The 16,163-nt window shown below is 40.6% G+C and overlaps 1 protein-coding gene across 1 annotated transcript in view; it reads right to left on the reverse strand.

The window, feature by feature from the left end:
• Positions 1-14,738, reverse strand: part of IQCJ (IQ motif containing J) — a 45,278-nt gene extending 30,540 nt beyond the window's left edge. The window contains 2 exon segments of the mRNA XM_066363587.1: positions 8,611-8,691; positions 14,635-14,738. Of these exon segments, the coding sequence (XP_066219684.1) occupies positions 8,611-8,691; positions 14,635-14,738 (185 nt within the window).
• Between the last annotated feature and the right edge of the window lie 1,425 nt (positions 14,739-16,163).

A 16,163-nucleotide genomic window follows, 5' to 3' on the forward strand; every position in this document is an offset into this window, starting at 1 on the left:
GGGGAAGAGCATCACCCCCTGGTGGGCAGAGCGTCACCCCTGGTGGGCGTGCCGGGTGGATCCCAGTCGGGCGCATGCGGGAGTCTGTCTGACTGTCTCTCCCCGTTTCCAGCTTCAGAAAAATACAAAAAAAAATTTAAAAAAAATCTGCTCAAAGACTAGAATTATATGACATTATCATGGCTTTTCAGCATTTGCCATATTCCCCCTTTAATCTATATACAGACAGCAAATATTTACTTATGGTCTTTTCACTATAAAAACTGCTGTCTTAGATACAAATGCTGATGAAGTATTTCAGCACTTTTTCCTTCTTCAAAGACTTGTATGTCAACATAGAGCTACATGTTTTATAGGACATAAATCGAGTTCACTCCATGCTCCCTGGAGCTTTTGCACAAGGGAATGCCCTTGTTGATCAAGCTACCCAAAAGAAAATTATTTGGAGCAACCATGACAGATCGAGCAATTCAGTCTCATACTATTCATCACCAGAACACTGCAGTCCTGTGTAAACAGTTTCAACTTTCTCAGGAAGCAGCTTGGCAGATTGGGAAATTCTGTCCAAGGGTCCTATACTACAATTTGTCCCTTCATTTGGAGTTAACCCTCAAGGACCTCTACCAGGACAACTGTGGCAAATGGATGTTACTCATATACCTTCATTTGGCAAACAGTCCTATGTCCACGTTACAGTGGATACATATTCTGGATTTATAGTAACCTCTGTGAGAACAGGAGAGGCTGCTAAGCATGTTATAGCTCATTGTCTGTATTCATTGTTCTATTATTGGATTTCCTAAACTGGTTAAACTGACAATGCTACTGCATATGGAGCAAAAGCATTTACTGTATTTTGTCAAACCCTTTAAATTATGTGTATTTCTTGCAATCTTTAAAGTCAAGGTATTATTAAAGTGTACCCAAAAAATATTTTAAGGTCAATTTAAAAAAATTTAAAAGCGGGGAGTCATATCCTGGAACTCCTACGGGTCTACCATACCATGCTTTTTACTTAAAAATTTTTAAATTTCTTTTGAATGCTGATGAACAGGAGACGCCAAATCTTTTTCTCCTGTAAACTACTACCTTCTTTATTTGATCCAGCTAATAACACTGTTTTGTCTTTTTCCAAATAGCCCCAGATATATGGAAAAGATTGATATAGGCAGATGAGGATGCTCAAACCCCTCAGCAAGATCTTCTGAGCATGGCTTTTAAGATACCAAGAGGCAGAAAAAGCCCAATAGAGATCAGGTGAACTACCAGCTTTTAGGATATGCCCTTAAAAGCTCCAACACCCCAAAGGGGTCTCATAGGATGCCATCTGGGTCCTGCTTCAATAGTGAAAAGGAAGGTCATTGAGCTAAAGCCTGTCAGACTTACATGCCTCTGCTGTGAGGAAACAGGGACACTGGAAGGTAGGCTTCCCCCTTGCTCCTCTAAGGGACAATTCAGTCTCTTCCAGCCCTGCTCCACCCACTTATGACCTATCTTTGACCAGAATGGTGGGGTTTGCCACTAAAAGCTGAAGGTGTCTAGCGCCGTCAGCCCCATCTATGACACTGTGGATGAGCCTAGGGTATTTCTTCCAAGAAGCAGGTAAACTGATCTCATTTGCACAAGGGCCAGTTAACTATGTCTTGCCTGAATAGTCAGGTTTTTTATTCTTCCCTCAAAGATCTCTGTTGTGGATGTTGATAGTCCTATTTTCTGCTGCTTTGCTTAATATATAGTGTTTTCTTTATCCCTCCTACCTCAATGCCCCACTCATATTTCAGGGTGGGACCTACTCCTAATTTATAGCTCTCTTTCCCCCTTTTGCCAACTTCTATTATGAATCTACCTTTGCCACCCAGCTTAGTGTATCCCAAGGTTCTCTTTACCAAGCCACAGTTGCAGAGCTCCAAGGAAAATCAACCTGGTCCAGGCAGAGAAGAACAGAAGCTTCATCTCCACACATGCTTCAGATGGCTTTTCCAGTCTACCTGAATCATTACCAGCTAGAAGCAGTGGTCATTGGGACTTGGACATGAGCTGCAAAATATAGAATTGTGACAACATTTCCAGTGCCATGTGGACTTTTCTTGGATGTGGACTTTTCCTGGACTCCTGCTCCTTGGGACAGCTCCTAACAGACTGAACTGGGGTTGGGTTGCATTTATCAGGGACTTGGCATGGTGTTGGGGCCAAGTCGGACTGGGTGAACTTGTTAAGGTCACTACTCTTTTATGGATTCTTGCTGTATTGGCCAAGAGTTTGCTTAAAGGCTTTAATCATTGTAAAAAAAAAAAAAAATAGAAGACTGGTAAAGAAGATGTGGCACATATACATCACGGTATACTATTTAGCCATAAGAAATGATGACATTATATGGAGTGAAATAAGTAAATCAGAAAAAAACAAGAACTGCAGGATTTCACACATTGGTGGGACATAAAAATGAGACTAAGAGACATGGACAAGAGTGTAGTGGTTACGGGGGCACGGGGAGGGAAGGAGGAAGAGGGGGAGGGGGAGGGGCACAAAGAAAACTAGATAGAAGGTGACAGAGGACAATCTGACTTTTGGTGATGGGTATGGAACAAAATTGAATGACAAGATAACCTGGACATGTTTTCTTTGAATATATGTACCCTGATTTATTGATGTCACCTCATTAAAATTAATAAAAATTTATTTATTAAAAATAATAATAATAATAAAATCTTTAAAAGTGAAAAAAAAAAGATGATGGCCCACCAGTTTTTGGCTCCATTGTTTCTTTACCAACTGTCCAAATCCAATGGGAACCTGCATATGAATGGCCATGATGGCAGCTCCTGGCCTTACAGCAGTGTTGCGGGGACATGCATCACATTCCCCTTTGCAATTACCCATCCCTCAGCATGTGCCTAACACCAAGTAGTACTGCCTGCCAGGTGGTTATGAAGAAGTCACAGGGACAATCCTCGAACTAAAAAGGTGGGGATCATCCAGCCAGCACACAGTCCTTACATTTCTCCAGTATGGCCTGTGCGCAAACCAGATGGAACCTGGAGAATGACAGTAGATTACAGAGAACTCAATTAAGTTGTTCCCCGTTTACACGCTGCTGTTCCCTCGATGGCTAACATGGTAGATTGGCTAAGCCAGGAGTTGGGAGACATACCACTTTGTGGCAGACTTGGCCAATGCTGTTTTCTCTATTGATATAGCTGCAGGGAATCAAGACCAATTTGCCTTCAGTTGGGAAGAGAGACAATGGACCTTTACAGTATTACCCCAGGGCTATTTGCATAACCCCACCTTGTGCGATGGGCTAGTGGCTGCTGACCTGGCTAAATAGAAACAGCCAGAGGCAGTTTGCATATATCATTATATTGATGACATTATGTTAACTAGTGATTCTTTTCCAGAATTGGAGCAAGCAGTCCCTACTCTGCTATCCCATTTGAAAACATGTGGCTGGGCAGTCAACTAGAACAAATTACAAGAACCTGGGTTATCTTTCAGTTCTTGGGAGTTGTCTGGTCAGGTAAGACAAAAGTTATCCCTGACACAGTTATAGATAAAATCCAAGCATACCCCATGCCCACTATGGTAAAACAGTTACAGTTACAGAAATTCTTAGGGTTTTTTTTGGCTATTGGCAAGCATTTATACCCTATTTGGCTCAGTCACTATGCCCCTTGTACAACCTTATTCAAAAGAGGGTTCATTGGGATTGGACTGAGCAGGCACAAGGTTCATTCACAGCAGCTAAGAGAGCTATCAAGGTGGCACAGGCTTTGAATGTGTTTCATCCTGCCAGGCCCTGTGAGCTGGATGTTCATGTAACCTCAGAGGGGTTTGGATGGGGCTTGTGGCAACAAACAGAGTGCTTATGGCAGCCTATTGGGTTTTGGTCCCAATTATGGAAAGGCACTAAAGTTTGTTACTCATTAGTGGAGAAGCAGTTGGCAGCTCTGTATGTTGCCCTCCTGGCCACTGAAAGTATTATGACCACAACACCAGTTTATTGCAGCATGGGTGAGAGATTGGGCAACCAAACCTCGTAGTTGTATGGCACAAATGTCCACCCTGCTAAATAGGGTGCCTACCTGCAACAACACATTGCTCTTAGCACCAGCCCATTGAGGGCAGAACTGCAGAAAATCTTGGGTCCAATCACCTATGTGACCTTAGAGTCAGGTGCAGCTGGGGCTCAGGAGGCAGAACCTGAAGTCAGTCCCTACCAGGAAGGGCTGGTGCCTATCCCTGAAGATGACTGATATACTGATGGTTCCAACAGAGACCAACCTGCCAAGTGGACGACCATAGCCTTCCATTGGCCACTGAGTCTATTTGAGTGGACACGAGTACAAGCCAGAGCAGCCAATGGGCAGAATTAAGAGCTATTTGGCTAGTTGCCCATAATGAACCTTTACCTCTGGTGATCTGCACTGAAGCTGGGCTGTTTCTCATGGACTGACCCTTTGGATTGCTATTTGGCACATTAACAAGTGGATGGTAATGTACTTTCCACTATAGGTCAGGCCATGTGGAAGAACTTATGGAAAATAGGACACCAGAAGCAGGTCACAGTATATCATGTCATGGGGCATGCCCCTCTAGCCCATCCTGGGAATGATGAGGTGGATACGTTGGCAAGGGTGCAGTGGTTAGAGACTGCACCTGCAGGTGATGTGGTGCAGTGGCTTCACCGATGCCTGCTCCATGTGGGACAGAAAAAAAATGTGGGCTACCCTTAAGGCATGGAACTTGCCTGTGTCCTATGCAGAGGTACTTGCAGCCTGTGAGCAATGTGCAGTGTGTTCTAAGGTGCACCCTCAGAGATCACTGGTGTCACCTGGACAGATCAGGAGGGGCCATGTTCCACTGACACGATGGCAGATAGATATCATTGGACCCTTACTAAAGTCAGATAGGTACCAGTATGCAGTCACCTGTGTAGATACTGCCACCAGTCTGCTTGTTGTTTGCCCTGCCCATAATTTTGGCCAGAGGGCAGTCATACAGGCTCTGGACTGCCTGAGTGCTGCATACAGGTGACCGCTGGTCCTTGAAAGTGACAATGGTACCCACTTCATTGGTTCAATGGTGAGGCAATGGGCTTAAGCTGAGGGTGAGGGTGGACTGGAAGTACCATGTTTCCTACCACCCCCAGGCTGCTGGTATCATTAAGTGGAATAATGGACTCTTAAAGCAAGAACTGCAACAGGAGGGGAACACCAGTTCATTACTGGATGGACACACTGCTTATGGACAGTATTCTGGATTTTGAATGAGAGACCTTGATGGGGGAACCCAGCTCCAGTAGAGGCCCTCCTGCGTAGGGCAGCTGCCCTCATTCAGTTGCAGATATGCACCAAGGACATTTTACTCAAGCCAGGTTTTGCACAGCAGGGCAACATGCTCTTGCCTACCCCAACATTCTCCTTAAAGGCCAACGGCTTCAATGGACTTGACTCCGGACTGTACAGGTCCCCCATCTGAGATGAGTGGCCTTGTTGGCACCATGGGGAAAGAGGCTAGATGTGGACTATCAGTTAACTCCTTGGGCAACCAGCACTTGACCACCTAAGGTAGAAGTGTATTATCATCCCTTGAGTGCTCAGGGGGACAGCATTATGAAGGGCATCTTTATAATTTCTTTATGGCCAATAATGAGTTCTGCTATTTTACTACACATAGAACCAGCTGGTGCTGGTGTATTCACCAATAAGGTTTGGTATGCTTGCTCAGGACGGCCTCTGGTACCAGATACAGTGCTGTCTGCAGACAAAATTCTGGCCTGTACTCTGCCAGAGGTGAAAGATTTGCCACTGATAGCTCTCTCATTTCCCCCATAGCTTTTGATTTTTTAATTCTCTTGCTGTAGTTTGTATTGTTTCTGTTTATGCAATGTACCCCACTCCTTGCACAGTGACCATCATGGAAGATACCTGTGGTTTAGATTGTAAAGCGAGCAAAAGGGGTAGAATGTTAGTCAAATAAGTTTGTAAATATGATGTACATGTTTGCTCGCTTGTGGTTGGCATTGGGGGCTGGGCAATGGCAGATACAGTGGTCTGTGAGGTTGCAGGGTGCCTTTCTGCCTGGGAGGGGCCATTGTCTTGCTAATATTACTGGAAGGGAGATTCTGCCCCCACCACCTAGAGGTGCAGGAGGATTTCTTTTTTCTCTCCTCCCTGATCCCTGGCCCTGCATGGGAAAATCAGGTTTTCTGCTTTTCCCTTGGCTTCTCTTGTGGCTTGCCTGTCTTGGTGAGACACCAATAAATAAAATGGCCCACCATCCTCCAACTCCACCATTACTTTACCGTCTGCCTGAATTCAATGAGAACCTGCATGTGAATGGCCATGGTGGCCATAATAGCAGCAGGTTCCTGGCCTTAGGGTTGAAAACTAACATCTTGTTCAGTGATGCTGACACACTGCTTACATTCAAATAATATGGTAGCCTGATTTCTTATTCATTTATAATACAGAGCTTTCTGGGGGGAACCCCTGGTTCAGAAGCCATCTTTGAACTTTACCTTGATAGGTAGCCTTATGTGCTTGCTCAGAGGCAAGCTTTTTTTTTTTTTTTTTTTTTTTACAAAAACCATATTTAACATAAATTTCTAGTGGTATATATTAATATTTGCTTTTCTCCAGCATAATATTATATATCTGCATCATGTCTGTCTCAACTCCTAAGTCCAGCAATGGCTACTGATCTTCAAAGGTGTGTGCACCTCATAGCTCCCTTCTTTAGGCTGATTCTTTTCTGAAGATTCCTCTGGGCTTCTTGTCAGTGATCCATGATCCAGGCCAAGCTTGGGTGCACTAATTTCTCATATACATGCTTCTTGGAACATTAAGCTGTATATGAGTGTGTGTGTGTGTGTGTGTGTGTGTGTATGTGTGTGTGTTGTATACACCCTCAGGGGCAGAGGTGGATTAAGATTTTTTAAGGTATAGAAGAAAATATTGGGCCCCTTAAAAAAAAGAGAGAAAGACAGGAAAAATAAAAACACATGTTAACCATATTTTTAAATAAATAAAAAATATTATGTACTATTAATGTTAAAATTGCACACATTAAACCAAACTTGGTGTCATTAGAAAAAAGTGTAAAGTTGGGGTTTTGTGGGGCCCAGGGCACATGCCCAGTGTGCCTGCTGTTAAACCTATCTCTACTGAAGGCATTCTTAATGTGTACCCCTGAAGGAAAGTCAGATGGGAAAGGATCACAGAAAGCAGGCAGGAAGAGTTTAAAATTGCTTCTAAGGTAATTTTCTTTACTTAAAAATTCTTTTAAAAGGTTGTCATTTTGTTCTATAATGTGCCTGTCTCACTTTGTACCTGTTGGTCAAATAAGTTTGTAAATATGATATATATGTTTGCTTGCTTATAGTTTGTATTAGGTGTGGGGGGACAGGCTATAAGCAGGCAGGTATGTTATAGCCTAAGGCTTAGTTTTAAGACTAAGTCTTTACCACCCTTTTTGCTGTGGGGTGGTGTACTCTCATGAGGAATCCCATTATGCCTCAGATAAGTGACTTTGTATCAGAGACTTCCTTGTTTGTATATTGCATGAAAGGTTTTGATTTCTGTACTATAAAGTAGGGCAGACCGGGAGCTTGCTCTCTCTCAGTTCCTGAGATTAGCATTAGAGAGGAGAGCAGAGAAAGGCCACATGGAGGAGAGGAGAAGCATCCAAGATGGTGAGTTCTGAAGGAGATGCCAGTTTGTGCAGAGAGAAGAACATGGGAAATGGAGATGAATAAGGCTGGTGAGGTAGAAAACTTTGATTCTAGGCAACTTGGATAAGTCAGTGGCTTTGGGAGCTTTGAATAAAAAGGGAAGTGTTTGCCCACTGTGTGTATTTCTTGCCTGCCAGGTGCAAGTTAGGATTAAATGTAATGACCTACTAGTTTTTGGCTCCATTGTTTCATTACCATCTTTCCTAATCAAATGTGAACCTGCATGGGCCAGGCAGCTGTGAGGGTGGCCGTGGCTACTGGCTTCACAGTACCTTATTAGTTTCATTTGTGTTAACATTGAGGTGTTTTTAGCATGATATTAAGGCGATAGTCATATATAGTGGGGGAAAGGGGCTGACATTTGGCCTTAGTAAGAGAGAATTTTAAAAAAGAATAGGAAATGAGAAAGACAAGATCTATTTTTCCAAAATATTTATGTGTGACTGGAATGGAAATAGGAAGAAGGAAGAGAGATAAAAATGTGTATATGTGAGTGTGTATGTGTGTCTGTGTGTGTGTGTGTGTGATACAGAAATAACCTGACGTAGAAATAACCATGTAGTTCCAGGATGAAATTAATAAAGTCATTAAGATGAAAAACAGTGGAAAATGCTAGTGGACATTGGAGAATAATACTCAGCCTGAAAGAAGAAAACCAAGAAATGTTGACAGTCAAATAATTCCCTACACTACCCAGTCGATGGTACTGTGTGACCAAAATAGCTCTTTTGCTGCTTAGACCAGAGAGGAAATAATGTGTAACACATTAATGTGAAATAAACAAGTGTGTAATTCTTGTAACACAAAAAAGCAGAGTAGCTCAGAAGTTTATAAAACAAAAATTTTAAAACTAGTTCTTTAATCTTGAAATAACTTACATTTTCACCTTTGATTCCAAAAGCTGTAGATCAAGGTGATACTTTTTAATATTATTCTCTGCATCCATAGCCAACTGGTGACTGCAAACAGAAATAATGTTTCAAAATAGCTTAATCCATAAAGTTAACATTTATAGCATTAATACTGATAATTTATATTTATTTTAAAAAGCAGATATGTATTCAAAATTTTTCATTTTAATTTATTAACAGATTCTTAAAAGTTTCTATTGATAGATGATGGATAAATAACCATAACATAGAAATAAAATGTTGTTTTGCCTTTTACTTTTCTGTTCTTTTCATTTATACAACTCAGCTCAATATTCATATATAAGGCATGAAAATCATTTCCCTTAAATGAGGACAAAAGTAGAACACTGAACCACTTCAGGGGAGAAAAAAACATAAGAAGAATGTTATAAATCCTATGACAATGTCCAACTAGTAAGTTGTAGAGAGCCTCTCATTCATCCCCAATGGTGCCAGTGCTATTCAGTTGTTCCTTCTTTTATATTATAAGCTTTTCCCAAGCTCCCACCATGAATCTCTGCCCTGGAGAAAGGCAGAGGACTATAGATACATAATCACTGTTCCTGATAAGCTTATAAGACAGTCCTTCTCATGCATGCCACATAGTCACAGAAGGTTTCATGGAAAAGGTGGAACTTGGGATGGGTTTTGAAGAATAGACAAGAATTAGGTAAATTGAGATGTGAAAGATAATATATTGAGGAATACATTAAAATAAAGGATTAAAGGAGAAAAATTCAGGCTATTTTTAGATCATAAAGAACGCTATTTGATGGAGGTAGAGGATAAGCAGAAAACTAATAGTCACTGGAAACTCAATGTGTACAAAATACTGCCATAGACATTTTACAAGTATTATCTTATTTAATTCTCACAATAGCCTCTATTAATTAAGTGTTATTTTCCCCATTATACAGCTGAGAAATTTGAAGTTGAGAAACATGCTAAACTCAGAAGAAATCACATTAAAACTCAAGTCTCACTGCCACAAAGCACTGCTTGGAAGATTTTAATATCAGACTTATTATACTTAATTCTACTGACAGTGGTTTTCATAATGATTTGACAGTCCAATCCAATACACATGCATATATGTGTGTATGTGTGTGTGTGTTTAAAACTGAAATAAAAGTTTTAAGAAACATTGTTTCCCCAACTACATATATTGTTCTCTGATATTTTTTATTATATTTTATTTTTTTTTAAAAGGCCAGTGGTTACCCATCAAACTGATTTAGCAAACACTCGTTGGATTGTGATCTACAGTGTGAAAACCATTGCTGAAGGGAAACACAAAACTTTTAAAGCAGGACAATGTGGAGGAGGGGATATTTAAAGGTGGTTTACAGTGGAAGTGAGCAAGGAGAATAAAGAAAAATATTTAGGAGAGTATTTAAATTGGCCAGATAATAAGGACCATGTTTATGCTGATAGTAAAGAAAAGAAAAAGAGAAAAACACATTGTGCAGAAGGCATTATTAGAATAATGCACTTACCTCCTCCTCTTTAGAATGGAATAGCTAAATGGTGGGGAAAACATGGTAGATCAGACAAATTCATACATGGCCACTAGGTGGGGACATTAGCCCAAAATAGCTCTGTAATTACCCAGCCTGGAAGTTCAAGGGCAAGGGAAAAATTTCTCTTGTTGCTCTGTGCTGTTGGTAATCAGGATATTAATTCATCTTTATTCACTCACTTACAAATATACTGAATATATTCCATGTTCCAGGAATAATGTAAAGTATGGGGAGGCATGGTCGCTGTGCTTGTGGTTTTACAATCAAGGGAGGATAAATATTAAGTAATTATAAATGTGATAGGTGTTAGTTATTAAAGGAGAATAGTGAGGGTTTCTCTGTTTATTAGTTTGTGTGTGTGTGCACAAATGCACTCAGTTGACCCTATCCATGCTCCCAAGTGGAATGGAGCTGCCACCTACCCTCCCTTCACATAGACTGCCTCCCACAAAACCCTGTTGAGCATTCAGAATAAATTTAATGTTCCAAGGGGGAATAACTGATCAAGTGCTGTAACACCGCTATCACTTAACTTATGGTCATTTCAAGTAGCTGAGATAATTCACATCAGTACCTAAGTCAGCTACAGCTATAATGAAATGCTTAATCTGCTCCCTCAAAATACACCAATTTTTAATAATATTTGACAGCTTTTAAAGACAGGGCCCTGCTGTAAAGCAAATCAGTAAAACCTCCAGAATCCCAGGCAAATGGGTATAGGGCAGGCAGCCATTGCTTCCTCTCTGTGTGGGGCAAGCATGAAGGGAAAGCTTACTCCATTGGTTTATGTGCTTTGAAGGGAACTTAAATTACCATCCCTGGAACTCCTCATTCATGATTGGGAAAAGTGAGCATACCAAGCAGACTGGCCATTCCCAGAAGCTTTTAGCTTTCACAGGCCTCCAGAAAGTGAGGGAAAGAACAGAGGATGGGGGTGGGAAGCAGACACCCACATATATACCATAAATTTCTTTCCAAGAGCAAGAAGATGGGAAAGGTGCTCATGCTGGTGTGAGTGAGAGGTTGCATATAGAGTTGTGGTCAATTAGCAGGAAAAAAAAAAACTTTTGGTGTTCACTTATTACATTAAAATCTATAATGAAAAACTAGCATAGTCAAATGACGCAGATAAATGGGCTGGATATCACAGAGAAAGTGTGTCCTTAGGAAATTAAGCTGTATGAGATTTGTGAATGAATAAAAAAAATCTAAAGTGCATCTAGACCAGTGGTCCCCAACCCCCAGGCCACAGACTGGTACTGGTCCATGGGCCATTTGATACAGGTTGGCAGAGAAAGAATAAATAACTTACATTATTTCTGTTTTATTTATATTTAAGTCTGAATGATGTTTTATTTTTAAAAAATGACCAGATTCCCTCTGTTACATTTGTCTAAGACTCACTCTTGATGCTTGTCTTGGTCACGTGATACATTTATCCACCCCACCCTAAAGGCCGGTCCTTGAAAATATTTTCTGACACTAAACCGGTCTGTGGCTCAAAAAACATTGGGGACCACTGCCCTATACCACTGGTTCTCAACCCCAGCTCCTCATTATTCTCACATGCAGAAATCTTTTAAAAAATACTGCTCCCAGGGCCTCACCCCCAGAGATCCAGATGCAATTTTTCTGGGGCAGGGCTTATGCCGGGACATTTTTACTAAATTCCCTGGGTGATTTTAAGTGGAGCTAGGGTAAAGAACTCCTGATCTCATGTCATTACAACACTAATCTCCATAGCAAAAAACTCTCCAGTTATTATTGTTTACATCTAGCAAATGATGGCAGTGGTAAGAAGGGCTAGAAAAATTGAACTATTTTATTCTTATTTATGCATATTAATGAGAACAGACATAACAAGGATAAATTGAATGGCAAGTTGCATATTCTCCTGATATATAATCTTATCATTACCCACAGGCAACTTTTTTTTAATTGAGAGAAGGGAAGATAGAGAGACAGACTCCCACATGTGCCCCAACTGGGATCCACCTGGCAACCCCCATCTGAGGCTAATGCTATAATCAACCAAGCTATTTCAGTGCCGGGGGTTGACACTTGAACCAACCAAACTATCCTCAGCACCTGGGGCTGACGTTCCAACCAGTTGAGCCACTAGTTGCAAAAGGGGAAGAGGGAGTGAAGGGAGAGAGGAAGGGGAAGAGAAGCAGATGGTCACTTCTTATGTGTGCCTTGACCGGGAATCAAACACAGTATTCTATATGCCAGGCCAATGCTCTATCCACTGAGCAAACTGGCCAGGGCCCCCACAGGCAATTGATGTAATGCATAAACCAGAAACTCACCTTGGTCAAAGGGCTGAAGTTCTCCTTCAAGTGTTGACATAGAATCCTTAGAATCATAAAGATGGAATAAACGTGAGAAGCTACTGAGTCCAAATGCCCACCCAGATGTTAAGGGAAAGGGCTGACACTGAAGGGACTCTTGTCATGGGTGTCTCAGTTAATGCTGTCAATAAGGTTGTCAAGCCAGTGTCATTATCTTAATTTTTAAAATGGGGAAAGTGGGGTTCAGGGTGATTAAATAATTTTTTCAGATTCCCCAAAGCTAGAAAAAAATAGAAAGAGAAATACAGTCCAGGGTGTTCTGTTTTCAGAAAATTTTTTTCAACAGCATCTCAGGTGGGTGGTCATTTAAATTCTTCCTGGGTTCTTCGATACCTATGAGCTCACTCACAAAGTCCATTCTGTTGGACAGCTGAAGTTTTACAAAAGCTATTCTATTTCTTTTCTTATTAATTTTTTTCCATTGATTTTGAGAGGTGGGGGAAAGGAGAAGAGTGGAAGAGAGAGACACACACACACAAAGAGAGAAAAGCATAAATTGTTGTTCTACTTAATTTTTTTATTTAGTTGTGTTCTCATTGATTGCTTCCCATATGTGGCCTGATTGGGGGTCAAACTTGATGCTTGTCTCGGTCATGTAATACATTTATCCATCCCACCCTAAAGGCCAGTCCATGAAAATATTTTCTGACATTAAACTGGTATGTGACCCAAAAAAGGTTGGGGACCACTGGCTTAGTGGAAAAAGCATCAACCTGGTATACCAGAAGTAGCCAGAGTGAGTCTTAGATGGATGTAACAGAGAAAATCTGGTCATTTTTAAAAAATAAAACATTGTTCAGACTTAAATATAAATAAAATGGAAATAATGTAAGTTATTTATTCTTTCTCTGTGGACCGGTACCAAATGGCCCAGAGACCGGTACCGGTCTGTGGCCCAGGGGTTGGGGCCACTGCACTAAGCCACCTGGCCAGGACCAAACTGTTCTTTTTCTGAGTGACAAACCTGTTTTTCCATAAATCCCACTTGTTGACCCTTATTCTGCTTTTGCTAGCAAGAAGAGCAATTTAACCCTTCTCTTAAAGGAAAATTCCTTCCAATGTTTAAAAATAGCCATTATGTCTCCTCTGAGATTTCTTTTCTCCGACCTCCACACCCTCAACTCTTTGTAGTAGTTTCACATGATTTCAGAATCCTCACAATTTCAATTGACCTCTGGTGATTTGGGGGATATCAACATGCCTTTAAATTGTGGAGGCCAAACCCAAGACCAAACCCATACAGGTTTGACATCTGGGCTTGGTGAATGGTTGAGAGCAGGGGTTCTGGTGGCATCAGATCAGGGTTTGATTCTCATCTAAGCTCACCATGGATTTAGGCTAGGCACACTTACAGAAGTGCTGAGCTCTCTGAGCCCCTTTCTTGTCTGTATGCTGGAAATAATCATGTCTTTGTCAGAAGGCTATAAGCAGAATTTCATGAGGAAACATCTATAAGCATTCACTAATACAGATTACACTGTAAATAATAAATGACAGTTAATTATTTCTTTTATCTTGACAGGGTATAACTACTAATCAATTTAATATTCTGGTAATATTTTTAGAATCCACATAAAATCATGGTTGCTTGTTAACATCAGATAAAATCTCTAAACATTTAACCACAAATTGAAATTAGAATGTATCTCTCACATGCTCCAATCTTACAATTTTTAAAAAACCTAAATGAAAGACTTTACTATTATTTCTGCTCAATCTCATCTCTTTCTTGCTTGTTTTTTTCAGCTCTGTTTGGTTCCAGCCTGCAGTATTATTTTGAATGTTTATTCTATGAGTTTCTGTGTAACCCTTGTGCTTTTTGCAAATTTATGATTGCCTTCTATACATGTCCCTGGTTAAAAGCCCTCAAACACACCACCATAAATATCTCCAGCAACATATTACTCTGTTAATTAGTATAGTTTGTGTATAGCCCAACTAGTCATAAATCTATCTAACTAGATTTCAAACGAGACATGTATCTGGGTCCTGACCACAATGATAATATAAGAAACTGTCAAATTACTTAATCATTTTTGTCATGCCAGGTAACTTTTCTTATTATTCAAGCTTTTTAACCTTGCAAATAATTTAATTTTCTTTAATATTTTTTTACTTACTTTTCAAGTAAATACTTTCCATCATTAACTTGTTCTAAAGGATTCTGCAATCTTTTCATATCTTCCTATAAGAGGAATAAAAGAAATGTCTTACAAATTGGCATGTGTACTTCTGGGCAGTAATATTTGAAACCAATTATTAGCAAAATTGAGATAACACCATTAAATGTTCTGGACTTTGCAAGGGATAAATGCTTAAACATACCAAACAATTTCATCTTTGATCAAATCAGAATATGATACTGCTATCAAATTGTATAATTTTATTTTTATCACTAAAGTTGATGCTCTCTGGTGTTTTCCCAGAGTGGGGCTATGTTTATATGAATCCATCCACTCAAGTTTATTCTGCTGCCTGTATTATGTTTGCTGGTTGCTGGGTGAGCAGTTCTAATGACCAGAGCTGGGTTTGGCCATTCAGTAACCACCCTCTCTTCTCTCTTGGTAACTCTCAGTAACCTCTTCCCCTGGCCCCACTGCTCAGACACACCTGTACACACAAACACAAGTTCATATCCCTTGCTGAATTTCAGGCATCAAGTCTCTGTGACCTCATTCTCTAGGCCACAGTGATTGGTTTGGGAGGGGACAGAAGTGTGCTACTAAAAGGCCATCAAAGCCAGTTTCAACATGCTTCTACAACCAGACATCCACATCTCCTAGGCCATCCCTCATTACCCAACTCTTTAACTTCTTTCTGCACAGTAGGAAGTTACCAGAATTTGAGCTAATCACTCACCTCTTCCAATCCCTTCAACATTTTACTGAGCCCTTCGGAATGCACAGTCTGTCATCAGCAAAATCCTCTATCTACTCAATTTCTTCAAACACTCCCTTAATTATCTTGTTCTAACAGAACCCTGCCTTGATGTTTTGGGACAGGTATGTTTCTGTTAGAGCAAGAAGATCAAAGAGCTGTTTAGAAAAGAGTTATAGAATATAGAGGATTTGCTGATGTCAAACTTGGCTGAGTTGATTACACTTATACCCTTTAGTTTTCTTAAGAGGTGGCCATTATTTTTCACCACATGCTACATAGCACATTGTTTGGGGAGGGATGGGAGCCTTCTCTCTCCTCATTGCTGCTCCCAGGTCCTCAATGATACAAAGTCTTAGCTCCTTTGGAAACATGTCTGTAGCCTGTCCCAGGCTTCTGCTCTCTTCTCTTCCCTATTTATCCTCACTTCTCAGGAGGTCTTAACCAGTCCCATAACTTTACATTCATATCTACACCTGACCTCTCCTCAAACTCCACCTTCAAGTATCCACTTGCCTGTTCAACAGCTCTATGTTCATGTCTGACAGACAGATCAAGTTCAAAACCAAAGCCTTGATTTTCTTGCCTATACCCTCTCAGCCAAACCTCCTCCTTCACCATTTCTGCCTCATTTTAGTAAATGGTATCATTGTTCACCTAGACATAGAGAGTCAAAACCCAGGAGTCAGCCTTTATTTCTTTCTTTTTCTCACAATACACAATCAATCAGCTCATCTCTTATGTCAGCCCAACTTAGAAACATATTGGAACT

This window comes from Saccopteryx leptura, chromosome 2 (genome assembly GCF_036850995.1).
Source record: "Saccopteryx leptura isolate mSacLep1 chromosome 2, mSacLep1_pri_phased_curated, whole genome shotgun sequence".
NCBI classification, from domain to species: Eukaryota; Metazoa; Chordata; class Mammalia; order Chiroptera; family Emballonuridae; genus Saccopteryx; species Saccopteryx leptura.